This window comes from Talaromyces amestolkiae (genome assembly GCF_001896365.1).
Source record: "Talaromyces amestolkiae strain CIB chromosome Unknown scaffold2.1, whole genome shotgun sequence".
Taxonomy (NCBI): Eukaryota; Fungi; Ascomycota; class Eurotiomycetes; order Eurotiales; family Trichocomaceae; genus Talaromyces; species Talaromyces amestolkiae.
In genome coordinates this window covers 729,033-756,185 of record NW_024468038.1, presented here as the reverse complement: position 1 = coordinate 756,185, position 27,153 = coordinate 729,033, and the positions used below count along the sequence as shown (strand labels likewise).

Genomic DNA, 27,153 nt, shown 5'->3' with positions numbered 1-27,153 from the left:
CGAATGTATGACTCGATCACAAAGATTGAGTATTGACGGCCAAGTTTCGCGCCTCGTTTCCGAAAGGGTAGTAAATCCGATAAGAAAAGGACAAATAGAAGATCAAATGAAGAAACATAAATCCGAGTTCGCCGATTCCGTCCCATGCAGATCGTAAAAATCCATCATTCTAGGATGAGGATATTGTATGCGTTAAATTGTCCGTTTACATAGCCGCACCGGCAGCACTTCCAGCATCCACATTGTCCGACAGATTGATTAACAGCTGCGCCAGGCAACGTTTAGTGGCAGCATCGTCGCGGAGGACAGAAGAGAAAGTCGCGTCACGGAGAGGTTCTGGAAGGCACTGTCTCAAGGCCTCGCGAGCGCGGCTGTTGTCACTAAGTCTAATCCACAGTTAGCAAATATTATATTGTATCTTGGCCATCTTGCAAACCGACCTTAAAAAGCAACGGACTACATGTTTTAGTAGTCGTACGGTCTGCTGCTCAACAAGTTGAGTGACCATGTTGCTCAAAACCGTGCCGACTGCGTAGAAACGCTCATATGTGGCGCAAATATAATTCAAGCCCAAATCATCTAAAAGAATCTTCTGAACAATGAAAATGGCAACAGTCTTGCTGAGCTCTGAGCCGGTCTCCATGATGCGAAGACAAAGAGGAATGATCTCGGTTGTGAGAAGAAAGTTGATCACATCGGAGGAATCATTCTTGACGAGCGCGCCAATAACACCGAGGGAAGTCAGGCGCAAATATTCGAATGGACGAGATTTAGATGTCGTATTGAGGAAGGGGTAGAGGAACAACGGGATGTGTGCTGAGAGCAAATCGTGATTAGTCATTGGCTACAGCGAGATGGTGAAAACATACCATTCAAAAACAAAGTACGAGTGTCGTTGTGTGACGCAACACACTGGAGCAGCGCCAATGCGTTACAGACCCGGTTCGAGGCAGCGGCAGTCAGCTGCGAAGGATTCAATAAAGGGTAGACGGAAATGATCTCTTGTAGCAACGCAGTCATGACACCTATGACAAGTCAGTTGAGACTTCAATAAGAAAATCAAACAACATACCGAAAGAATGCCAGATGACAAGAGCGAGTTCCGGGACTTGTTCGCGCTTTTTACTGAGTTCCATCAAAGCGGTTTCTCGTCGGTTGGGATCGAGCAACTCTGCGACCCAAATAAAGACTTTGCGACTCTCTTCGCTTATGTTTCCATCAATACCAGCACCGGCCGAAAGGGATGAGCCATCTGCATTCAAGCCTGCCGCGTTGTTGCCTGAACCCTGTGCCTGGTTACCACCGGCAGATCCGTTTCCCCCTGCCATTGCGATGCGGTTGTAGTGTTGCTGCTGAGCGGCGGCGGCAGCGGCAGCGGCAGCCTGTGCCTGGGCATGTTGTTGAGCGGCGAGCGATGAATGCTGTTGCTGCTGTTGATGATGCTGGGCCTGGTGATGTTGCTGCTGCTGATGCAACCAAGACGGCTCGGCTTGCGGATATTGGTGCTGATGGGAAAAAACGTGTTGAGTCTGAGTCTGCAACATGGCTGCTCAGACTCGCTGTAGAAGCGAAGCGATTTTTGGGTTGTCGGAGAGTTGTGCGATGATTCCGAGGGGAGCGAGTCGAGGTTGCAAGAAAAGCCAAGAAAAGAAAATCGTAAATGTGCTCCTAGATCGGATACCACTGTCAGGAGTAAAATGGGCTGTTTGTTGGATGCATGAAACGAGATAGATCCTAACAAATGTACTTGGTGAGCGAGTGGTGAGTAGATTGACGAGGACTAATCACTGTTGGTGGCAGGAAGATGGGTGGTGGGAGTGTGAAGGTGAAGAAGTGCCGAGACGCAAGAAGATCGGTGAGTTCGGGATGTCCTTAGCGCCAGGCGGGGCGGTTTGCGCTGGCTGCCTCTCCCACCCACGCGTCTTTCGAGCCTGGTCCTTTATTCAGCGACTGTCATTACATGAATGCACAGCCAAGCCAGGTCTCTGGTTTCTAGGCTTACTTATTAGATAGCTTTGACCGTGGTAAGTATTCCAACACAGCGTGTGTTGCTCTCAGCGTGATGTCAGTTTCCCACGTATGCTTGCCGGTATCGCTGCTTCCTTTTTCCTAACTTATTCAACAACATCACTCGTAAATAGCTCGACTGTCGGTAGACTGAGAAGTCAATAAATTATTCTGATTATTGGCTAAGTCTCATTTCGACCCCCAAGGTTACTACTAGACGTCTGTATATATATCTACTATTGCGTTGATCGGCGCTGTATTTTCTGTTGATCTGGGTGCAAATATTTTCTCGTGATAGTCTCAGTATACCTTCTGCTGTATTGGTATACACAAGTGGCCAGCAATCGCTATCTCTTCCTGTCCATTTTCATGTCAATTCTTGGGGCTCAATACTTTCTCCCTGCTTCGTCGCTTTTGAGGCCGTCGGGTACTTACTTTCAGCATGTATGCCAACTGCAATCATGACGGCATCGCGTCACCATGATACGCGAGATATGAAAGTACTCTGACAACACTGAACGCTCACAGCGTGGTGTTTGATTGCAGCCGCCTGCACGAGCACGTACTACGTACGCACTGCTGATAAATCTTCATTCGACGATCTACGTGGGAGGCGCTCGATTTCGGCCCCTACTCAGTCTAGCTCTCAGCTCGTCAGCCTGTAAGATTTCTTTCTCCGTCTTTTTACTCCGTGTTCATCTTTCGTCCGGGGTGATGTGCTCGAGTCTCGACTCTCGAGTCTTGACGGGATCGGCGGATGTGCCAGGAGTTGATTCTAGTGTGTGTTGTAAGTGCTCTTAATAATTTCATGGCTATTTCTTAGATTCTGCAAATTATCTTGATCAGGAGAAAAGAGAAATCAATGACTGTCTGAACAGGCACTAACCTGATATGGTGGCACTAAGCCACATGCGTGTAGCGTATCGTCATGCAGAATCAGCCAATCACAATACAGATTTCATGCACTCTTTTTTTGAATCCGAATAAGCACCCTTCTCTGCATTGCATCGCATCTGGAAAAGTTGATGATGGATTGATATCTTCAATAATCCTCATTCTCGTTCCGGTCATAAAGCTAACATACACAAGTCCCAAGATTCCATCACATCAAACCTATTTTGAATCATTCACACAATATTTACATCAGTCATTGGCAACATCGAAAGAAAAACAAACATGCAAGTCATAGAAGGAAAAGATAGGAGAATCTTCAGGAGCACTTCCAGGTCGACAATCCGGTCTGAGCAGGAGAAATTCATAACGCCTTCATGCAATATGTATACGATCGTAAAAGCAGCGAGTGCAGCGTGTCTATCATCGTTGGGATCGAGATCTTCTCGAGTCGCGGGTTTGTCGCGTCTGTCGATCGTCTGATTGTTCGCTACCTGATTGTTGTGTTAGATCATGCTTCAATATAGCTCAAAACAGGGGATTGCTTACTGCCACTGTAATAGTCGCTGTAGTAGTAATAAGAACTGCCAGGACCATAACTGTACTCGCTCTTCTCCTCTTCGTTCCTCCGTCTCCGAAGGCCCAGACATAATGCCACTGCTCCAGCAATGATTGCAAACCATCCCAACCAACCCAGTCCAGATCTATTATTGTCATCAGTCCGAGCTGGTCGAGATGGCCTCGTACCGAACCACGTCCGTCTTGGAGGCGGTGCCTCGCCGCCGTGGGAATGGTGCGAAATGCGCTCCTCGACATAAGTCGTTTCCGTGCGTCGTCGGGGTCGCAAACCGAGAAGCGCGAGTAGACCATCAAGCATGCCGCGAATACACAGACAGGCGCATAGCAAGATTAACAGGAATACGCCCGCAACAACACCGATGACGATTCCGGCAATGGCACCGCCGCTGAGACCGCCGCCCTGGTGCGCTTCGGAGATGACAGTGGTGCCATTCGTGGAGACGGGAGCGATAAAGCCTACAGTTGTAGTGGCTGATTGAGTCGCTGTGACGGTCTCTGCGCCGCTGCTCGTTGGCCGAGTCGCGGGTGTCGCTGTGCCGGTTGCTGATTCCTCGGACGAGACGCCAGCTACACAGACTCCATTGTCGCAGGTCTCGGAGGCACTGCAGCATGTCGTGCCACAGGTAGATTGACCAAGGGAAGTAGCGCATGTAGTCGTTGAGGATGGTGCAGTAGTGACATAGCTGCTGTAGACAGAAGTGACCGTCGAAAGATCTGTTTGCGTGTATGTGGTGGTGTAGTACTGCCACGATCCAGAGCCGGAATTACTATCGCTGTTGGAACATTCGGCCTGACCTAGGCTGTTGGTGATGCATTTTTGCGAGGAAGTGCAGCAGAGTTGTGAGTAGTAACCACATGGGTTGGAACAGTCACGTTGCTCTAGAGCCACATCGTATGGCGAGGCTGTGACTATTTGTGATTGAGCTGGTTGCGATAGAGCAGCGAGCAGCGGTAGGAGGGAGATGGCGGAAAAAGAACGCATTGCGTTCGTTGATTGATAGGTGCTACAGACTGTGTTGTTCCAGTGGTGATAAACAAGCAGTGTCCCGAAGCACGAAAATAAGTAAACACTCGAGATATCACGACAACAATCGTAGCGACGTTGGTTTTTGTTAAAAGCGTATATCCTTGAGTGGAATGTAAAGAAAAAGTGAAGAAGAATCCAAGAATGAAAAAAGGCAGTAGAAATTCACGTGGTGGTGTTATCGTGGTTGGGTGTCGGCTTCCCAGCCTCTTTTTTTACCACCAACCACCCGATTTCGCGATGCTATCCGAAGTCACCAACCAACCTTTGATTCTCGCTGTTGTTTCAGAAAATAAACTATGACTAGTGACTCGGGAGAAATAATGTGATGGCTGGATTTTTCTCTTCTTTTTCTGGTAGACCCCGTACATTCGCTATGATGAAGGACTTTCCGAGAGTAATCTAGGTTAAGATGACTCGGTGAGTTGGCCATGCTGCCCCTCCCCTCTTCAAGGCTTGATGCAAGGCCGGCCGGGTCCAACTACGGAATAGCCAGCATCGTTTTCACCTAGACAAGTCATCAGCTTTGACCGCCGATTTACTTCAGATGCTTCCATCTTTGCATCGTTCTGCTAGAATGCAAGTATGGCTTATAATTATGGGTCCGCTCCTGACAATCAAGCCTAACTATGGAGCAGCTTGCTGTCAATTGGTGGTGCTGTCAGGCACGAAAGTATCTTGCATTGCATACTTCGTGCTCTTGACTAGCTTGCTTATCATGTCTTGAGAAGTCACCGCTTGATTTCTCTCATTCTCATTTAAATTATTCAACTTTGAAAGTTGTCTGGACAGGCTTTATGACTGATGATCGACCCCCGCAAGTGGGCCGACCGGTCGGCTTATCGATAGCTGGCCCGGCGACTGACCGTGTAAACATTGACTGTAGCCTCATTTTCTACCTTGTATGTTGGATTAGGCTATTTCTACATTCCAGATCGACACACTCCATTCACTACCCCGTACTCAGCATTCCAAAGCACGTGTCGTACCAGATACGTATTCAATATCGACCATATGTACTTAAATCATAAAAACAACCAACGCCTCTGTGCATATACAATAGACGAAGCAAAAGAAGACTCGAAAGATACAACATCCAATTGCCCATGCTTCATTACAGCCATGTCAATCTCCTATCATCCTAGCCTCATAAAAACATTCCCAAGATTCCAGCTGCCGCAGCGAGCAATATTTCATGTAGACTCGACTTCCGAGCCGGCGCATAACTTCCCGCAACAAACGAACCACCGCTCGTCGTCGTCTCTCCCGATGTGCCAAACGCTGTACAGTAGGATTGCTGCAACCCATAACAAGCTTCTTGGCTTAGACTCGAGCATGTCGAAATCGCAGCCGAAGCAGATGTTACAGCCGTAGCGCCTGCAACCGTCACGCCTCCATTACCGCCCGCTACAGTCACTCCATATTGTCCTCCGAGCGAGACTATGCAGCTGGTGTACTCTGCTTGACAAAAGGAGTAGTATGAGCTGCAGCTGGCGGCGTTGCTAAAGCTCGTCGGGATGTACACAAAGGGGAAGGCTGCACCTGGTACTGTAGACCCTGTTATGCTCGCTTTTGATGTCGTCGTTGTCGTTGACGACGTGCCCTGTGGGAACATAAACCCAGTCGATGTTGTTGATGCCGAGTTGCCATTACCACCACCTGTGGCAGTCGCTCCCAGCGTTCCTGTGCATTTTGCTCCTGTCGGACAGCAAGCGTAGTTATTTGCCCCGTCAACCGTGCATGTTGTCCCTGATTGACAGCATATTCCCGAATTGCCCTCGTTCGAGCAGGTGTTGTAATTTGCGGGACAGTTGCCGTCTCGCTTGAAGAAATCAAAGTCTCGAGCGAATTCTGGGTATGCGGTCGCAGCGGCAGTTGCTGGGTGAGTGAAGGGTGCGACTTCGAGCTCCGCACACCATGATGAGGATATGAGCAGTGTCGCGAGGGAAAGAAGAGATTGTTTCATAGTTGCGGCCGGGTTACCACCCGTCAATTGATGATGTTGCCAATCTGCTGTGAAAACGGCCGTCTTCTATCTTTGATGGTAAATGTTGCGTTGAAGTTCGATCTGTTGTTGGTGGGGCCCAGACCGTTTTCTGGCGTCAACAGTCAGGTACCGTGTTTCGATATCTGACTGCTTTAACGTCGTTGATACTCGATGGTACTCTGACACAAAATGTCAATTGTATCCAAAGACTTAGAGCTTTAGCGATTGAATATCCTAGCAAGACTTGGACGAGTGAGGATGAAAGACGGTGAGGCTGCCAGCTCAGATTGCGGCCCTATTAATTAGTTAGCTGATGTGATTGACGGCGCCTGCCACGGCAACCGGCCCACTCGGCGACATCATCGACCAAGTCCACGTCGTTTTTGTCTTAGCCAAGACTCTTTCTTCTTTCGGCTTGAACTGAAAGCATAGGCCAATTGAGGATGGCGATAAAATATACTTCATCAGCCTTTCTTCTTCAGCGCGACTCTGCAGTACTTATTATATACATCAACGATGATTAGTCTTACTCGTAGTAGTTCATAAGCCGCAGGTGGGGCTCCCGTCTGTAGAACGACCGAGACATCGAGACACAGCTGAATTGTGGCATCGAGCGATCCATGTAAAGTCAAGTCTCATTGCATTCTGATATATGACCAGCCAATAGCGAATCGTGGCTACAATGTCTATCCCCATCGTTGACTTCTCCGCGTGGACACAGACATCCAACAAGGAGGCGCGCATCCAAGTTGCAAAGCAGATTGTCGAGGCCAGCAAGGAGGTCGGATTTGTGTACATCACAAACCATAAGCTAGCAGACTCATTGCTAGAGGAAGCCTTTGAATGGTCACGTGAATTCTTTGCACTGAGTCCGGAGGATAAACTTAAGGCGCCTCATCCAGAAGGATGGGCGGTGCATCGAGGCTACTCATGGCCTGGGTTGGAGAAAGTATCTCAGGCTATCAGTGAGGGGAACGACGAGGAACTAGTGAGAAAACTACGGGAAGTTAAAGATTTTAAGGTGCGGATATATCCCAAGATTTGGTGTCGTAAAACCTAGCTGATAAGCGGAGCTAGGAAAGCTACGACATGGGAAGCGACAACAATTCAGACCAACCCAATCAATGGATCCCAGAAGAAGTTCTTCCCGGATTTAGAGATTTTATGACTCGCTTTTACTGGGACTGCTTCGGTGCAGCATCCGAAGTCTTACGCGCCATAGCTGTTGGTATTGGACTAGATGATGAAGATCACCTAGTACGCAAGCATTCCGGGCATAACAATCAGCTCCGCTTGCTGCATTACCCGTCTATTCCAGCAGATGTAATTGAAAGTCAAGCCATGGCTCGCATGCCTGCGCACACTGACTGGAGTTCCATGACGATTTTGTTCCAAGACGACTGTGGTGGGTTGGAGGTTGAGGATCTTGCCCAGCCCGGGAGATTTATTCCAGCAACACCAGTGAAAAATGCAATCGTTATGAATGTTGGAGATTTATTACAGAGGTGGAGCAACGGTACGACTTTAAACACATGGTATTTTCGCCGCTGACTGGATAACAGACTATCTTCGATCAACGAACCATCGAGTGACATTGCCAATACTCAAAGACCGCTTCCAAGGACCGGAAAGAATGACTCGAGAGAGATACTCAATTCCGTACTTTCTTGCGCCCGATCCAACATCGCTCATAGAGTGTCTTCCGACATGTGTGACAGAAGGAAATCCGGCCAAGTATGAGCCCATCACCCAGGGAGATTATAACCGCATGAGAGCATCGATGCAGTACTAGTTGTTCTAGTAGTGAAACGCATATATATGAATAAAATTCAGTAACCCGGCATTCACGACCATCCAACAGTCACCCACACCCCGTCCATACAAGTCCCACGGGCATGGGAATTCTCTGTCGAGATGACGTCCTCAGTCGCGTTTTCTGCCTACGATAAGTTTGTCGATCCCGGAATCCACACTTCTTCACGGCCGTATTGAACTCCTGTGATACGATATTTATGCTCTACCCGTCCATCATTTCGTGCTTCTTTCTTCAAACCTGACGTATCTCTGGGTGCAATGTTTTCACTTGATCGCTTTAAGATATGAAACAAGAATGATACAGATCCCATGAATGTAGCTTACATATCAGCTAAAATCACCTTATAGGACATACTGAACGTGTAAGAGTTGAACTGCTTGGTATAGTATGTCAATCGTATGTAACAGCAAATGCGAACTTTCCTAATTATCAGAACAAATCGAGGGATGCTTCCGTTCTTCAAGACTTCGCAACGGACGTTTACTGGTGTGAGATTTGCACGCTTGACGAATGTTCGACCAGTGATGAATTAAAGAGGTAAAAGAAAGACTTGTCCTCGTCATCTAACACAGACAAGACATGTCCTTTGATGACTTCAGAAAGTATTTGATGGAGGAGATTCGAACGAAAGACCTGTGAATTATTATGGATTATGAAGCCAGTAAGTAAGCGTATTGCTCCAAACTACCTCGAAGGAAGCCCAGTTCCTATTTGGGTAATACCTTCCCAAAGCAGCCTAGTGCGTGAGGCTGCTAAGATCTCCGCTTGCATCCGCGTGGGCCAATCGGCACAGCTCGATTCGGAACTCGCATTACGTCTTTTTGCAATTTGCTGGATTATTGATCATCTCGACCTCTTAACACATACTTGCTTTCTGCTCTATTCGGAGGAATAAAAGACAACAACACATTGTTATCATTATCACTGACACTCGTTGTATCATTGTTACTAATACCACGGATCGGTGGAGTTTCTCTTTGTCACAGCCTTCATCCCCGGATTGATCTACGTTCTTTGTTCCATTGTCGACATGCCACCACAATGAATGCTTTGGCGAGATATATCATAGACCCCGCAGCATAATCGTCAGCTGGGCTGCCAATTGGCGCAATCTTACATCCAGCAGCCTAGATTTGCTTCTATAAACCACAGATCACAACAAGGCGAGGGAAACTGAACATGTCGCATGTACCACCACCAGCCGTCTCGCCGCCTCCAGCGACAACCAAAAGAATAACCACTTGTCAGTCCCCTCCTAGCTTTCAAAGCGAGCAAGTCAAAAATGCTAAAGATGACAGCATCCAAAACACCCTTCCACTTCGCCGCCGGCCTCGCATCGGGCCTCACCACCTCCATCCTCCTCCAACCCGCCGACCTTCTCAAAACCCGCGTCCAACAACAATCCAAACGAACCGCATCCCTCGTCGCAACAATCCGCACAATCCTCTCCTCTCCAAACCCGATCCGCAATCTATGGCGCGGCACACTTCCCTCCGCACTCCGAACGGGATTCGGATCTGCGCTGTATTTCACTTCATTGAATGCATTACGGCAGGAAGTTGCGCGACGCGGGCCGGCGGCGATACTTCTTGACGGCAGCAGCACGAAAAACACATCATCTGCGTTACCGAAACTCTCGCATACGGCAAACTTACTCACGGGTGCCGTGGCTAGGACAACAGCTGGGTTTATAATGATGCCCGTCACCGTGCTCAAAGTCCGCTACGAATCAGACTATTACGCCTACCGCAGTCTTGCCGGTGCAGCGAAGGATATCGTCCGCACGGAAGGAGTGAGAGGTCTATTCGCTGGATTCGGCGCAACGGCTGTGCGCGATGCGCCGTATGCCGGGTTGTATGTTGCGTTTTATGAGCAGCTCAAGCGGACGTTTGGGCGATTACAGCATTCCTCCTCTACTCCCTCCTCGGATAAAACGAATAATACGTCTTCGACGACGATAAATTTCGCCTCTGGCGCGCTTGCAGCTGGTCTCGCAACAGCGCTCACCAACCCGTTCGATGCAGTCAAGACGCGCATCCAACTTCAGCCTGGGAAGTACAGGAATATGATCCATGCGCTCAGATTAATGATCAAGGAGGATGGGGGAAGGAGTCTGATGAGTGGGTTAGGTTTGAGGATGGGGAGAAAGGCGATAAGTTCGGCGCTGGCCTGGACGGTGTATGAAGAGTTGATTATGCGGGCGGAGAGGAGGTGGGAGGCTCAGGCCAGGGAGATGAAGATTTAGACCTATAGATAGATGTCTGAAGACGAGGAATGCCACTCTTCTCTGTACAATAAAAATTGGACGTCACTGGAATCGGTAAATGGAAAAAATATTCAGTATCATAACATCGATATATCCATGCTAATTATTCCAAATGAAAAGAAATAGTCCAAACAGAATTCTTACTCAAAGCGAGTAATAAAGAGAAGAGAAACCTCAAATCCAACAGCAGCAGAATCAAAAAGTCATATCTCATTACACAAACATTCAAAAAAAAAAAACTCCCTCAATCCATCAAATCATTTGTCAGTCCCAAAACGCAGAAGAATCAAGTAAAGATCCACGATTTGCCGGGATTCTTCTTCCGGACCAGATACATTTTATCTCGCTTGCGGTCGTTGACTTTGAGTTCGGTGAGGGTCGTTGATGTCTCCTCGATGAGCTTGCCGCCGCGAAGTCGACGAGTGTGTGCAAATAGTTCTTCTTGGAAATCTTCAGAGATCCATTGCTTGATGATGATGTAGTTTCCGTCACGCTGTTGCCGTTAGTTTGTTGACTCATCTTGATATTAGGATATTGATAACTTACATCATCCCAGTCCCATGGAAGTTTGAAAGCATCCAATGTTGCAGGAAGCAAATACTTGCGGTGAACCTATCTATGATTAGCCAAAGCCATTTCTTGGTAGAAGAGTTGACCTACCCGAATGAATGTCGTCTTCTCTTTTGGAGGTTCCAAAACGACAACTGCGCCGCCGCCGTGATGGTGGTGCTCGTGTTTCTCCCCCTTCCCTTCCTGCTCATGCTTCTTCTTGAGCATCTTCTCAATCTCTTCCTCGCTATATCCAAACTCGACTCTCAGTCGTTCCCTAAATTCCTTATCCTTTGCCTTTTGCTCCTCAATTTCCTTCATCTTTTTAGCTTCCTCGGCCCTTTGCCATTCTTCGATGGCCTTTCTCTTGAGCTCGGCCATCTCCTTTCGGCGTTGCTCCTCTTCCAGGGTCTTTCGGGCTTCCTCATCTTTGATCTCCTTGATGATTCTATCCCTCTCAGCCTTAATCTTCTCTCTCTTTTCAATCTCCTTCAAGTGTTTCTCTTGTGCGATACGTTTAGCCTCCTCTTCCTCCGCAGCCTTTCGCTCCATGTCTTCCAGTCGTTTGATCTTGGCCAAACGTCTAGCTTCCTCTTCTTCAGCCGCCTTATGTTCTGCTTCTTCGAGTCGCTTGACTTTAGCACGGTAATCGGCCATTTTCTGCTCTTCTGCAATGCGCTGCTCCCGCTCGATTTCTTCCAGTCGCTTGACCTTGGAGCGATAATCAGCAAGCTTTTGTTCCTCTTCTGTGCGCTTCGACGACTCGAGCCTGTCAAGTTTGCGCAATCGTTCGGCAAGCTCGTCCTCCCAGATTTCCTCTTCAGCGAGTCGGCGACGGGAGGTAGAACCATGATGCGGCTCTTCGCGGCGTTTTTCTCTGCTCTTGGCTAGCTGTCGCTCCAAGCGTTCAATCTCTTGTTGCTGCTTGGCAAGTTCCATGTCCTGGCGAACGTCATTCTTTTGGAGGATGCGCTGGTCCATGAGTATTTCCCAATCGCGCTGTTGCTGGCGGGGGGACGGGGTGCGAGATGCGGGGATGTCTGCGACGATTCTGGGGTGACGGCGACTGCGGATAATGTCGATTTCGTCAATGTCGTCTTCACGTTGTGCGAGACGCTGATCGATCTTGTTGCGATGAGCGTCTCGGTAGTCTTGTTTGGCGTGGACGTCGTTGTGAACGTCAACCACCACAATTGGATCGTCCCCTCCTCGGCGGCGTCTACCTCCCGTAGAGGCAGAGCGGCGTGGGGGAGGAGCGATGATAGCGGGAGTCAAAAAGGCATTAGAGTTGGGGCTGTCACGACGAACTCGTGAAAACGAGCGACGCTTGACGGATGTACGACCTCCAGGACGGGTGAAGGAAACATCTGTCTCTGAGAACTCGGACTCCGACTCGGACTCGTCGTCTACGACCCAGCGTCGGCGGGGCATGATGAGCTGCTTTCAGAGATTGTGCGGTAGAGGAGCTGGAGTAGAATATTAGCAACAGCCTCGGTAAAGTGCAACTTGCGGTATATATGATGTAACAAATGGACACGAACAGTGTATAAACGATGGTGTATTGTTGTATGTGTGCTATGTAAGCAAGTCAATCTCAGCCACACGGTGAGCAGTAGATCGGTTTGAAAGGAGAAATCAAGCACAAGACAGAGAAAAGAATAATTAATAGAAAGGAAAGAGCGAAAGCGAAAGAAGAAGAGTTCAGCTGAGCGACTGTGGCGGGGKTGGTCGATTGCCAATCGTCAATGCGGACGGCAGGAGCGGGGTGCGATAATTCAACCTACGAAGAAAGAAAGAACTTACTATGTAGAAATGTTTTAAATGTTAAAAGTTATTTGAGAACGCTTCTCTAATGACTGACTCTGATCCACCACATGCAGACTCCTGTTTCATTTCGCGTAGCCAGACCAAACCAGAGGCTCTGCGGTTGGGCGTCAAGCCAGTTGACGCTGACCCTAATCAAAGGGCGCTTCCGTGTACGTACTCCTACTTAGCTGTGTGGTACAATATGTACCACCCTACTTGGATGCCGTGACTTGTACCTGCCTGTCTGCAACATGATGTACCCAGTCCGACTGAAGACAGAGGTCAGAGGCGGAGGTCACTGGCCAGTGTGGTCATCCCCAGCCACCTCATGATAGCGGGCGGTGGATCGTCCCACTCTTGGGCTTACTACGTACAGGTCAGGCATGTCTGGCTAGATCTTTCAAGCCGTATCATCATTTCGATCGATAGGTATTATCTTAGTCCAGGTACATATTTATTGTGTAGATATACGAAGTACATAAGTAACACATACATGTAAGTAGAAATAGACAACTTGGATCTGGCTCGGGCGGGGCCGTCCCGATACTATCCAGACATTCCATCTTCTTCTTTCTGCTCTTGTAGACAGGCTTGAATACAGATGAATACAAAGAGTGTATCGGTCATTTCCAGTACCCACTGGGCACACTGGGGCGAAAGAGGTACCCAAGCAGGCACAGTTGAATAAGGTCTAAAGTCGTGACGTACGCCGTTGAAGGATCTGTATGCCCACCGACTGACTCCACCTACGTATCTCCCACCCAGAGCGCCTTGTTACTGACAATCACTTTGACAGCATCATCCCTGTTGGAATGGGCTTCGACTGGGATATCCGTCACTCGATGGCGAATATCATTATTAATGCTTGTGGTAATATTGATTAATGTTTCATCCTGTGGACGATAATTGGAATTGGCACATCGGCTACGATGATGTCATCATCGCTATCTCTTTTGCTAGCCTTTTCAATCTGAACAAGCTTGAATCAGCTTTGAGGTTACACACCGCCTCGATATTCTACTAATATCATCAGCGAACTATTATCTACATACGGACAATATCTTTGATGCTTAAAAGCAACCCGATGAAAAAGAATGTCAAGTGCTTAGACCCGAAATCACAATTCTGGTCCAGCGCTAGGGTTAGGGCTGACTTCTGTTATGACCGGTACCAAAGACTGATCTTCACACCAGCCAGAGGTTGCTGGATCATACTTTCCAAGTGTTTCGTACGCGAGACAGAAGATAAGTGGACGCCACAAGGAAACCAGAACCGAGCAGCGCAGTCACCGAGGCAAAGATTTGCAGGCCTGAAAAATCGGTTCCTCCTTGTCGATTAAGAATGGCGCCCATGATTGGCAGTCCAGTGAGGCATCTAGAGAGCAAAAGTCAGCAATTTACTAGCAGAAATTTAATACAAATATTTCCTTACGAGACAGCCATCACTATCTGAAAGGTCCCAAATCGTTGACCGAGAGTCTCCAAACTTCCCGTTTTGGCCACACAGGGCATCAGTAGAGACACAAATGATCCACTCACGAAACCGTATACCAGGCCAAAAACAATAATCCCGGCATGGGATGGGTGGTAGTTGAATGGTAGCCAGAGAGCAAGCATGGAGGCTCCGATCAACGCGCAGCATAGCGTGATGACGTTGAAATGGCCGAAGCGGTCTGCGAGATGAGGCGGAATAATACGGCCGGGTATAGAAGTTGAGCTAGAATCTGGTCAGTAAATAATGATGCATATTTTATGGTAAGTTGTACTTGACGATAGATATTAGGTAAAGGGCAAGCGTAGGAGAGAACCCCTTGGCTTGCGCCATGCTCGAAATAAAGTCAAAGGGACCCCAAAGTCCCCACCTGTGAATTGTCAGTATCAAACATGAGATTCGGAGGACGGAAAACAGACATTACGAGGAACGATCCCAATGTGTAGAAAGCAAATGGCTTATCCTTGAACAACGTCACATCGAACCAAGGCGTCTTGTTATTCCACGGCTTCTTAGGCAATCTCCCTCGTACCATGATGCAGGATGCAGCTAGCATAATCCCAATGAATAGAGCCGTATACCTCACCGCACCGTTGAATCCTACATCCTGAATTACTCGGTTGACGAAGATAGGAAATACGACTCCGCCCAAACTAGAGCCACTAGTCGCAATGCCAACCGCTAATCCGCGCCGTTTGACAAACCACTGACTAACACAAACCATGGCCGCAGTAAAGACGCCTCCAGCACCGAGTCCAAACACCAAGCCTTGTGCTAGGAATATTTGGTAGTATTTGTCCGCTAGACTGGTCATGCATAGTGAGAAGACGCAGAGAAAACTGCAAGGATAGATTACGGGGCTCGGTCCGTAGGTGTCAACAAGACGTCCATAAAGTGGTCCGAGAGCCCAGAGAAGACATAGCTGGACTGCAAAGATCCATGAAATGTCTGACGAGGTGTATGAGCTGAGAGTGGTTTCTTGGTAGGTCGTTTGAAAGACGCCGATCCTATTCATGTCAGATTAGTGATGACTTGCTTTAGTGGAAGAATCAATTACTCACGCATTCAAGAACCCAAAAGTAGCAAACAGGGCTAGAAACGAGCCAACGACACAAAGCCATCCTTGGACACCTTCCTCTGGGGGCAGGATGGGCCCGCTAGAAGGGGCTTCTTTGCTTGTTGCCGGTGCTTGTGCCGTTGTCTCTGTCTCTGTCCCTGTCACTGTCTCTGTCATACTGAAATTTCCAGGGTTAGGTCAGGTTGAATGATACTCTATCATCCTCGACACGCTGGGTCGCACCCCCTTTATAGTACTCATTTCTGCCCCCTAAGAGCTTAGGGCTTGCAGATAGGGCTGAAGATTATCGCTGTTCAGCCAATCATATTTGAAAGCATAGCGCATTCTAATGGGTCAGCGACGATGATTGGCGTGATGCATTAATAAGCCGATTCCTTCGATAAGTTTGCTTGAAAGTTGTCCAATAGAGGTCTCTGATTTGGCGGCCACTAGATCCACTTGTCGGCGCCCGGATTTGTCAGTCAATATCACTCCTCCTCTTGTCACGTCTGTGTATATTTTTGACTGTTACTTTATCCATTACAAATCAATCTTATAATACAATGAGGTCGGCGGATAGTACACAGCAGTGCGTGTGTGTGAATTGCAAATTGCGCAAGAAGAAATGCGACAAGGTGAAGCCGCGATGTAGTTATTGCTCTCGGTGAGACGAACTCCATGCATTTCTTAGACAAGGAGTTAATCAAGTAACAGAAAGAGGTTAAACTGCCAATATCAAGTACCAGACACAAAGCAACTTCCGGTGCAGCCGAGTATAGCCCTAAATGTGGCTACTGATCCAATCATACGCTCCTCTCTGCTCTTATCTAACACCCTTTCCGAAGTCTTACTCTCGCATCCGACAAATGTGGAGTCCACTCTATATCTTCGTGTTCTGAGTATCATTAGAATATCAGGCCAACATATAGACGACATTATCACGCGGTATTTTCGTGGTATTCATTCTTTCATCCCTATGCTGTCGCGCTCCCGTGTCAACCGATATCTACGCGATCATGGCGCACCACCTCCAGCAGGATTCTCAATATTGCTTCTGAGTATGTGTTTAATCACATACCACCAAGATTTGGTKCCTCCGTCCGCGCATCCACTTGATCAGGAAACGCTCTACGTGACCACGAAGACTCTTTTCGGCCTAGTACAAGCATCATTTCCGCCGTCATTACATCTGATTCAGGCCACTTTGATAATGGCGACGTACGAGTATGCGAACGGCAAAATACACGATGCATTTGCTTCGATTGGTCTTTGTGCACGCATGGGATATGCTGCACGTATTGATACTGCGCAGGCAGAGCAGAAGATGGAGGATGAGGAATATCTAGAAGCTCAAGAGAAAAGTAATACGTGGTGGAGCATCCTTATTTGCGAGAGGTATGATTCTCCCCTGAGACTGTGGAGGAAAGTTGACATGTACAGGACGGTTTTATGTGAAACCGACCTTAAGCAACCCTTATCAACAAGACTACCGCGCAATACTACCGGTCACCGACCCAAGGGTTCTCCTAGACAGCGAGTCGGCTCCAGTGCTAAATCAGAAACCGACGATAGTGATGCCGGAGGCTTCGCATGCATCGTACAGGCGACATATCTTTCGGATCAAGTTGTTAAAGCGCTTGACATGGCAGATTTTGAGTCAAGATATAATCAACTATATGGTCTCGACTGTGCTCTTCGAACTGTTCTAGCCGTCATTATGGATCAAAGTCAGGGGAGGGGAGGCGTCTACTGCACGGCAATTATCGTCCTTCTCAGGTGAGTTTTTAACTAAATTGTTGATATGAAATTGACAGAAAACAGAGCTCTCATCATCATACACACCCATATTCTCAACTACGTCACTACAGAATCGAATATCATCTCGGAATTTAGACCTGAAAAAAGAAGTAAATATCTTGAAAATTCCCACGCAGCAATGAGAACAATCACTGCTATGGTCGACGAAATATCAACCACCCACACCAGCGTTCTCTCTCTTGTCGATACGATTCCGCCTAGTTTTGTATGTGTGATTAGAGAAGTGCTTCGATGTATCCAGGATTCTGAGTTTAGGGTTGATGACTGTATTGATGTGGAGAGACGACTGAGCAGTGCTTTGCCAAAGTTTGAGTATCGCTGGGGTGGTCGGCAGATTTACACATGATGGCTGTTTTCCCATTTCGGATATAAGTAAATGACGAATAATGATTTATGATTGATCGATTTATATAATGGCATCAAGCATCCAAATTGTTCTAGATCTCTAACATATTCACCCCCGGAGAAACAATGTGGAGGCATGGTCTGTGGTAACCATCCCACAGCGGAACCAATTCCGCGAGTTAGCCCTAACTTACAAAGCAGTTACTAATAATCCGGCCTTTCGCTCTCTCCTTCTGACAAATTAGGTCCTTGCTATCCTATTTTGTTCGGAGACATGTTTAAGACTTGGTCCGTTATCACGTCAGCTGGTGCAATTCGTCCGAAGCATTTCGTTTATGTCAAGTCGTAAGGTGTAAGGAGGGGAATGTCCTCAGATCACGGAGTCGAGTGGTACCTGGTCGAAGTGGGGTGAGTTAGGCAATACAGAGGGATTATGGTGTTTTTCATGTACGACATTTGGGTCAATCCTCGATGGGGCTTGGGGCTATATATGGGTATATATAGTCCTGTTGTCGCGGATAGCAATTGATGTGAACAATTACCTCCATAATTATCACTAAGCTTGATCTCTATCGCAAAGAGCCCTATAATCGACATCTATACATAATAAGAATTATCACCATGTCCTTCAAGAACATTGTTGTTGTCGGAGTAAGCTTTTCTGTAAATACCGATATAATGACAACAAGCTAACAGGTTTAGGGCGGCGGTAACCTCAGGTTTGTCAACTTCAACAGCCTTCCCAAATAGGAAATCTTGCCCCAAGTACCAACACACAACAGTCCCTCCATCGTCGATGCCCTTGTACAATCACCACATAAGTACACCGTCTCGGTCCTTTCTCGCGAACAATCAAAATATCAGGCACCCACCGGCGTCAAACACCTCAAAACAGACTACACCCACGACTCCCTCGTCTCTGCACTCAAGGGCCAGGACGCCGTAGTCTCAGTCGTCGCTGGCTCCGCAATCGCCGACCAGAAAAAGATCATTGATGCAGCTATTGACGCCGGTGTGAAGCGATTCTTCCCTTCAGAATTCGGCTCTGATACTACCACTCAACTTGCATTGGATTACTTCCCGGGATGGGGGTCCAAAGTTGAAATTAGGGATTATTTGAAGAGTAAGCAGGATAAGATTGAGTGGACTGTTGTATTTAATGGATTTTTCTTTGATTGGTGCGTACTCCCATTTCTTCACTCTGAAGTTCCATGGCTGAATTGACGATAGGGGCCTGAGAGTTGGATTCATCGCTTTCAACGCCAAGGAAAAGACAGCCAAAATATTCCCCAAGTACAAGGACGTCAAATTCTCAGCCACCAACTTGGGAGATGTGGGAACCGCAATTGCGCAGGCATTGTCTCCAGGCATTGAACCAAAAACGGCAAACCAGATCCTCCGCATTCGCACACTGACAACATCTCAATCCGAGCTCTTGGCTGCATTCGAAAAGGCAACCGGCGAGAAATTTAAGGTCACAGAGGCTGATCTTGATGCCGCCGTCACCGAGGCAAAGGAGAAGTTGTCAAAGGGTGATTTCAGTGGTGTGGGAACGCTTATTCAGGCGGCCGCTTTGGACGAGCGCACTGGTAATGATTTTGATAAGGGGGGTAACGTGTCGAATGAGTTGTTGGAGTTGCCCAGCTTGCCGGTTGAGGGGGCCGTTAAAGCTCTTCTTTAAGCTATTATAAGAATTCATTTGGCGATGCCGACTTTTAAGGTTGACGAGTGACAAGCTTGGAGAAATGAGTCCTATTTACCTTTAATCGTGATACAAGGCTATTCCAAAGAAAATAATTTCCCCATTAAGATCCTTGTTTATGCACTTCTATATCGAACCAAGTCAGTATCACCAAGTGCATGAAAAGTTGACGTGGGCGAATCAATATCCCTGCCTGGGAAGGAATTTGGCACTTTAGGACTCCCTTGATTGACTGACAAATAATCTGATTCATTCCGCCCACATCCCAGTTTCCTGAATCATTGGGCAATTAGAACCGAGCCTCCTCAGCCTGCTGCATGTTGCACGTCGACAACACCGCAAATGGCACTGATAGCCGGTCGGACTCACACACGCACCAGCCTCGGGCGGCAGAGCAAAAAGCAATTATAATGTTCCATGACTTTGAGCACTTAGGCAAATGATTGAATGGAACTGGGCGGCCCCCCGCTTCTCTGGAAGAATTTCACGCACAAGTTCTCTGTGACTACATTGTTTAGCACGGACATTATATGAAGAAGATTCATGAAAATGTCGCACACTGAGCAGCAAAAGAAGCTTCATGGGTTGCTGAAAAGAATTTCAAACCCTCGGAATTTCTTTAGGGACCGGCATCATGTAGAGATAGAGAATGCAGCCGAAAGTAGCTCGCCGCAACCGCCATCAACAACCGTGATACCTGTGAATGCTCTTGATGAAGTTGCTGAAGTTAATCCTCTCAGTTCCAGCGTTTCTACTCAGGTTGGAAACGATAAGAATCCAGTAGTAGCTCCTGGGTCTGATCTCGCATCGAGGTCAACTTCGATCCACAAGGCTCTTTGGGAGAAAGCCTACAGCAACCTTAGGAGCGACGAAAAGAAAGCAGAATACGTCACTAAGTATGAGCAATTGTTGTCCACAGTCATTTTGAACCAAAAAGTGGGCGAGCAAAGTATCGGAGAAGACCAAATGAAAGAAATCATCGCGCAGGGCTTGAAGAAAATCGAAAAGTACCAAAAAGCAATCAAGAATTCAGAGGACAAACTCGAAGCTGTCAAAGCCATAAAGAGCATTATTGAAATTCCGTTGAAAAACATCCCACAGACTGCTTTGCCTTGGGCTATTATCTCTTCTACTATCGATGTAAGTGCATTCCGGATTGCTGGATATTTCTTTGTATATAGTCTAACAAGATGCACTACCAGATCTTCCTTAAGCCATTAGAAGTCGGGGCGGAGTTCTACAATGGAGTTGGCTTTGTGGTTGGCAGGATCGAATGGTACTCTAGATTCACCAACCAGCTCCTTAGTCAGAGCAGCTTCAGGAATGAGAGCCCCCTTATGAACATACGCACGGACATTGAACTGAGTATCACGAATCTTTACCAGTCTCTACTCTTCTACCAAATCAAGAGCGTCTGTTGTTTTTATCAACGCCGTCAAATTTTAGTGTTGATCCGGGGGGCACTACGTTTTGACAATTGGAAAGGTGATTTGGACGATATTAAGGCCGCAGAAAAAGCCCTTCGTGAGAAATGTGACTTCTACAGACTGGAATGTCTGAATGATGAAATACAAGAAATAAGCATGAAGCACGACGTCCAGGAGAGGGCTAACAATTTCCACAAACGTCTCCAAGCTATACGACATGTAGACCCAAAAAACATCGCGGGAACGATCTCGAAGCTCAGGGAAGACCCGATGGCCGATCTTTATGAATGGATCTTTGGGACCGATGTTTTTCAGGCTTTCGCAAAATGGGAAGATCAAAATTCCTCGAGACGACTATGGATCAGCGGACAAGCTGGCACAGGGAAGACGATGTTCCTGCTGGGCACAATAAAGCAAATTCAAACCAATTGTCTTTTTCAAACCGGACTCGAAGAACCCCCGGCGCTCATATATTTCTTCTGCCAATCTACCGACGATCAACTAAACAATGGTGCAGCAGTGCTTCGAAGCCTAGTATGGATGCTACTTTGTCAACAGCCAGATTTGATGAAGCATCTGGAAGAAAAATTCTCCTCGTCAGGGGATAAGTTCATTCATGATCGAAATTCAATTGTCACGTGGTGTGAAGTCATGACCAATATGCTCAGAGACTGTGGTCGCATTATTGTCCTCATCGACGCCCTTGACGAGTGTGAGGAAGTGTCCAGAAGATTCCTAGCTAGCTTTCTGGAGGAGCTGCTGGGTGAAGAAGAATTATCTCATGTCAAATGGCTGATCACTAGTCGGCCCATCTGGGACCTTAAACATAGCCGGTCAGGTAACGCACCAGAAAAACACAGTCTTCTTGTTCTCGATGATCATGATCTTTCCCCCCTTATCAACAAATATATCAGTCGAAAGATGGCAGAAATCCGAGACCTTGCCATGAACAAACAATTTGTTCTTACAATGGAAAAACAATTGTGCGAGCGTGCAAGCAACACATTTATTTGGGCTTCTTTAGTTATTTTGGGATTTAAAAATTCACCAGAGAAAGATTGGAGACGTATTCTGGATCGTATCCCCAGCGATCTTCAAAAGCTGTATGAATTCCTATTCGAGAAGCTACGCGATCCAGACTGCAAGGATGTTCTTGCCGTAGCTATGCTGGCTAATCGACCTTTAACTTTACCGGAGATAGAGCAACTCTCTGGACTGGAGCCAGGTAAAAATGCTGGAAGAAATACCGTTACTTTGTGCGGATCTTTTCTGACACTTCGCGACGAGACTGTTTATCTGATACACCAGACGGCCCACGATTGGTTAGTTGAAAGACACTACCGTCTTCGCAGGGAATCATTAAAGGAACTTCACGCTTACGTCTACGAGAATGCACTCAAAGGACTCAAGGCAGTGTTGAAACAGAATATATACAACCTTCCTCATTTTGGCATTTTGACAGAGGAGGTGAAGCCCCCGTCAGATGATCCGCTATCACCTATTCGCTATGGTTGTCAGTACTGGGTATATCATCTAAAGGAGAGCAAAGTCGTTCAAACCCCAGGTATTCTTGATTTCTTACGAGCCCACTTTCTTCACTGGCTCGAGGCTATGGCATTACTAGGGCTATTACCCGAGATACTCCAGATTGTCACCGAATTGCTGTTATTAGAAGGCGTGAGTCAAGACTAACCACAATAAGCCTTTATAAACCATCTGGCTAACTCGTTATTCAGCATCATTCAAAATCTGAATTGTCCAATTTCCTGCTTGACAGCAAGCGATTCATTAAAAAGAACCTGCCCACTGTGACTGTAGCTCCGTTACAGCTCTACGTTTCTGCACTTATATTTACACCAACGGATAGCCTCGTACGGCGTACAGGGCTCCTCCCTCCCTGGATTGAGAGGCCCCCAGTTGTTGATAAGAGTTGGGGGTGCTTGTTGCAAACTCTCGAAATTCCAGGTGAGGTGATGTCGGTGACTTTCTCCCCAAGTGATCAGCTCTTGGCAGGAACAGCCGAACAGATTATCAGATTATGGGACACGGCAACAGGAGTTTTGAAAAGAGAACTTGTAACTCAACCGAGGTTACAGAGTTTTCGATACGGTGATTCAGTCCAATGGATTGGCTTCTCTTCACATGGCCAAAATCTGTTTTCAGCAGCGGGTGGATGGGGAATTCAGATGTGGGACACAGAAACATGGCGTTCAGCCCAGAGTCTGGTGCACTCTGAAACTGATGCAATTCTTAATGTCATTGTTTCCCCATGCAGTCAAATGCTAGCAAGCGGCTCCGATGATGGTACAATCAGAGTTTGGGAGAAGGGGACTGATACATGGAAACTCAAACGGAAATTCAGTTCGCCGAAATTACCCTTCGAACTCCTCTTCGCATCCAACAGCTCGCTACTTGCTGTAAACATGCGTGAAGGCATAGACATTTGGCAGATAGAAACTGGCGATAAACACCACATAATGCTGAAGTTTGCTGGTATCTTATCGATAAAAATCTCTCAAGATGGTCAGTTCCTATACGGAAGCTCCAAAAACGGCAGCATTTTGGTTTGGGAAACAGAAGACTGGAGCCTGAAACGAGAAGTGAAGCTCACACACCCAGTTAATTCACCAGATTATCCATTGATGATACATGCGGTTTCCCCAAACAACAACTACATTGCATGTTCTAAAAGAGATTTATTGATGGTTATTGAGACCAAAACCTGGACCGTGTTACAAACTGCGACAGGCCATGCACGCTCAATACTCACAGTAAATTTTTCCTCAGACAGCCAGTTGATGGTATCAGGCGGATCTGATCAAACTATTCGGTTATGGGACATCGTGCCTGGGACATTTGAAGACGAACTAGATAAGCACTCAGATTTCATTAACACCCTTAGCTATTCCCCCGATGGTTCCTTTGTAGCGACAAGCATAGGGGATGACGAAGTCAAAATCTGGGATACAGGCACAAGCACCCTTACACACACCATTAAGAACAAAATGCGTCTTGTCGGACTACTCTTTTCTCCAAATAACAAGATATTAGCGGGGAGAGGATTTTATGACTCTGTCATGGTGTATAATCTACAAACAAAAAAAGTGATTCTTCAGAGGAAAGGGATGAAAAGCCAAGGAATACACACTAGAGAGATTCGGTTTTCTCGCAGCAGTCGGTTTTTAGCCGCAGCTTCCGGGTTCCCATGCGTGGAGGTATGGGACACAGAAACAGGGAAACTAGTGAGACAGGAAAATCAAGACATCGAAGGCGAAGAACTACAGAATTTCATTGAATCCTGGGAAAGGAAAGTACACGTGAACGAGAACACAACATATGTTGACTCTGATGACTCTTACAAAATGGACGAATTTTCGCGGAAATTTGAGATATCTGATGGCTGGATTCTTTTTGGACAAGAGAAACTGATCTGGTTGCCACCGGATCACCGACCAAGATACCGTTCCGCGCTCGCTCAGAGTAAAAACACCTTATTTGTTGGTACTCATAGAGGTAGACCTCTTGTCTTTTGGTTCAATACAGACCTCTTGTCCGCTAGACAGTTGCACAACACCAAATGAGGTGTTTATCTACTATTTAAAGCCTACATCTCACTTGGACGTTAGAGGTGCTTCTGTCTTTGGAAAAACGCATATCCAGGTTTCTCGTTTTCATTCCGCTTCAGTAATATTATAACTGTGACAATTGTCAAAACCTGAGAATGAGCTACAACTACGCGTGCCTTTCTACGAAGAATATAAAGCTTGAGGAAGGAAAGAAGGAATAGTACTCACTGGATTATGCTGGTTTAGAGGGTACTGCCTTTCCTCTATAAAATGTTCTAGTACCTTAAAAATAAGCTGAATTTGATAATCTAAGGATCATATTGGGTTTTATAGCTAGCCCTGGGGCTTCATGAAATTGGATTTACCGATGTTTAGATGCGATACGTTTGCGGATAGGATTAGGGCACGATTGACATAGCTCTAATTGGCAGATTAAACACTGTCCCAGCAACATCATCTCCAGACGTCCTCAACACACATTTATTCTATTGAGGTCAGATGCCGTAAATTAACTTGCATTAGCCTAGACTGTATTTCTAAGTCGTTGATCGGCTATCACATTTTCAGAAGACAAAGGAGACAGGAGCATGTAGAACCTAGGCAGCCAAATTCGTATCGAGGCTCAGCCGTAGGATTCCTCGTATCAAAAACACCAACAAGCAAGAACGCTGCTTCAAACTCGACTTTTGTAAAGAATCTGGCCCCCAACCTGTCAAAGAAAGATCGTGTTTCGGAGTGAATTCTCATTGGAGTCGATCACGATTTGGCCCCAGCTGTCTGCTACCATATGGCATATGGATGCTGACAATACATCACTAGAGTGGTACACTCCTGGTTCAAATTTGTAAGATTATCTTAGAGGCCAATGGCTTTTCTAGTATGCTCGTGTTGTATGTCTTGTTCTTTACGATCGCCCCCGTCGTCGTTTTCTTCTAACCAATTTCTATCTTGTCATTTAGATGGGCTCTGAAGCAGAATCAATTCCCTAGATCGCTAATCTACAACTTAATCTCAACCTTGTAGACGCTAACTCGGAGTTTTGCTATGTATACGCGAAGTCTATCTTTAACCAATAGAGAATTCAATGACACATTGCAAACTTGAAAAGGCGTAGTCATCAAGTTCGATTAACAAGATATCTGAGTAATGGTTGCATGCTTTGGTCAGGCCGGTTGACAGTCATACCGACCTGGGAACGACATCCTCATGCCTTGCTTGATTATGCAAACTACTGAAAGGGCTTTCAGACATCGCGGATAAGAATCCTCGATGACTTGATATCTACGAAGGTACGCACTGTTCATGTTCAATATGTCTTGAAAGTTGTTTTACACACGACCTGATCAGGAAAGTTTGGCTTCGACCGAGTTGTATATCATGGATATTGAGTACAGTGCTGGCAGACTTCTGGTTTTTACTGGTGTCTTTGCCGCGCTTCAAGTCATTTTCGTCGCTCTCCGCATGGCAACTCGAGTACTCAATCATAAAGTTCGAGGTTGGGATGATGTCGTGATACTCGTCGCATTAGTCGGACAGCTAGGAATGGCAGGAACCATGATCGGTTCGACTCCTCCATACCTAAATTATAATTAGAAAAGAGACTGACGAATCTAGGCTATATCAAACAGGGCGGTATCGGCTACCACTCGGCATACTTAAGAAAGAACGACCCAGAAAAACTCGTAATCGGATTCAAATACTCCTTCGTGATCGATGTTCTATACGTCCTCTTTATCAACGTGCCCAAATTCGCTCTGCTATTACTCTACAATCGCGTATTCCCAAAACCCTTGCGCGTAAATCTCTTCGTTCGTCTTTTGATGGTATATCTCATCCTGCATACTATCGGTACGACCATCGCTCTATTCGTGATCTGCCATCCCTCAGCTATCGATTTTGATTACATACACCATCCACACTCGAAGCATTGTGGAAATGCGCAGGCTCTACATGATTTGTATATCTATGAGAGTTTGCCGAACGTCGTCAGTGATGTTGCTATTCTCGTTCTTCCGATGACGGTTATATGGCGAGCGACGATGGATAATCGCATGAAACTTGGGCTGGCAGTGACGTTCTCAATGGGCGGGCTGTAAGTCACCATCTGTCATACTACCAACAAGCTATGCTGACAATAGCCCCTTACGTCAAGAGGCATTATAGTCTCCATTCTCCGGTTCATATACTACTACCGCGACGCCTCGACCACCGATCCCAGCTGGGCGGCCGTCACACTCGAGATCTACACTCAAGCGGAAGTTGGTACCTATCTGATCTGTGCCTGTCTACCGACTTTCCGCCCATTTCTCAATTGCTCGTTTCGGGAAAGACATGTCCAGCTTCCATCCATGATGTATAGTGGTAACCCTATGCATATGCCAGCACCGGAACGGAACATGAGACCTAATAGTTTTGCGAGTTGGGAAGAGCGTTATTGGGCGGATGCGAATCGCTTGGAAAATGGGCCCAAGAATCAGTTATAGAAGTTTTGTCATAGGCATGGCCGGCAAGCGTGCTCGGTGGTTGCCTGCATGGTCTGTTGAGTTGGGCATTCCATGAGAAGATGTTAGAATTAGCTGATTCCAGATTTTGATATCATGACTGTTAAATTCATAAACGCTTGCAAGCTTTTCCTATATACATGATTTCATAATTAGACGAACTGGGTTCATTCAAATAGTCTTAACCTGCTCGGCGACCGAAGAGACTCGCAATATATTTGCCGATCGAAAACATGAACTGATTAATTGCACGGCAGGCCAAGAAGCGGGCTCTGACCTGAAATAGTCGGCAAGTCGCCGATAGTTGTCACACCACTTATG

At 46.9% G+C, this 27,153-nt stretch overlaps 9 protein-coding genes across 9 annotated transcripts; 5 read left to right on the top strand and 4 right to left on the bottom strand.

Moving 5' to 3' along the window:
- Positions 1–205: 205 nt before the first annotated feature.
- BHQ10_001542 (uncharacterized protein) lies at positions 206–4,459 on the bottom strand (the record flags this gene model as incomplete). The annotated part of the gene is made up of 7 exons (XM_040873590.1): positions 206–386; positions 441–816; positions 870–1,025; positions 1,073–1,505; positions 3,291–3,392; positions 3,448–3,602; positions 3,646–4,459. 7 exons carry the CDS (start codon positions 4,457–4,459, stop codon positions 206–208), a joined length of 2,217 nt encoding a protein of 738 aa, XP_040730047.1.
- A 1,189-nt stretch (positions 4,460–5,648) lies between these two features.
- BHQ10_001541 (uncharacterized protein) lies at positions 5,649–6,467 on the bottom strand (the record flags this gene model as incomplete). Its single annotated transcript, XM_040873589.1, has 1 exon — positions 5,649–6,467. One exon carries the CDS (start codon positions 6,465–6,467, stop codon positions 5,649–5,651), a length of 819 nt encoding a protein of 272 aa, XP_040730046.1.
- Positions 6,468–7,170: 703 nt separating this feature from the next.
- BHQ10_001540 (uncharacterized protein) lies at positions 7,171–8,280 on the top strand (the record flags this gene model as incomplete). Its single annotated transcript, XM_040873588.1, has 3 exons — positions 7,171–7,509; positions 7,566–8,004; positions 8,051–8,280. The coding sequence occupies 3 exons, from the start codon at positions 7,171–7,173 to the stop codon at positions 8,278–8,280; spliced, it is 1,008 nt and encodes a 335-aa protein (XP_040730045.1).
- Positions 8,281–9,586: 1,306 nt separating this feature from the next.
- Positions 9,587–10,549, top strand: BHQ10_001539 (uncharacterized protein; the record flags this gene model as incomplete). Its single annotated transcript, XM_040873586.1, has 1 exon — positions 9,587–10,549. One exon carries the CDS (start codon positions 9,587–9,589, stop codon positions 10,547–10,549), a length of 963 nt encoding a protein of 320 aa, XP_040730044.1.
- Positions 10,550–10,856: 307 nt separating this feature from the next.
- BHQ10_001538 (uncharacterized protein) lies at positions 10,857–12,550 on the bottom strand (the record flags this gene model as incomplete). Its single annotated transcript, XM_040873585.1, has 3 exons — positions 10,857–11,063; positions 11,117–11,182; positions 11,231–12,550. The coding sequence occupies 3 exons, from the start codon at positions 12,548–12,550 to the stop codon at positions 10,857–10,859; spliced, it is 1,593 nt and encodes a 530-aa protein (XP_040730043.1).
- Positions 12,551–14,133: 1,583 nt separating this feature from the next.
- BHQ10_001537 (uncharacterized protein) lies at positions 14,134–15,650 on the bottom strand (the record flags this gene model as incomplete). Its single annotated transcript, XM_040873584.1, has 5 exons — positions 14,134–14,299; positions 14,357–14,641; positions 14,691–14,786; positions 14,836–15,423; positions 15,478–15,650. 5 exons carry the CDS (start codon positions 15,648–15,650, stop codon positions 14,134–14,136), a joined length of 1,308 nt encoding a protein of 435 aa, XP_040730042.1.
- A 799-nt stretch (positions 15,651–16,449) lies between these two features.
- On the top strand, positions 16,450–17,253 carry BHQ10_001536 (uncharacterized protein; the record flags this gene model as incomplete). Its single annotated transcript, XM_040873583.1, has 1 exon — positions 16,450–17,253. The coding sequence occupies one exon, from the start codon at positions 16,450–16,452 to the stop codon at positions 17,251–17,253; it is 804 nt and encodes a 267-aa protein (XP_040730041.1).
- A 1,004-nt stretch (positions 17,254–18,257) lies between these two features.
- BHQ10_001535 (uncharacterized protein) lies at positions 18,258–19,317 on the top strand (the record flags this gene model as incomplete). Its single annotated transcript, XM_040873582.1, has 4 exons — positions 18,258–18,287; positions 18,339–18,355; positions 18,419–18,814; positions 18,867–19,317. 4 exons carry the CDS (start codon positions 18,258–18,260, stop codon positions 19,315–19,317), a joined length of 894 nt encoding a protein of 297 aa, XP_040730040.1.
- Positions 19,318–19,887: 570 nt separating this feature from the next.
- Positions 19,888–26,814, top strand: BHQ10_001534 (uncharacterized protein; the record flags this gene model as incomplete). The annotated part of the gene is made up of 5 exons (XM_040873581.1): positions 19,888–20,478; positions 20,541–22,442; positions 22,502–22,636; positions 25,960–26,423; positions 26,484–26,814. 5 exons carry the CDS (start codon positions 19,888–19,890, stop codon positions 26,812–26,814), a joined length of 3,423 nt encoding a protein of 1,140 aa, XP_040730039.1.
- Between the last annotated feature and the right edge of the window lie 339 nt (positions 26,815–27,153).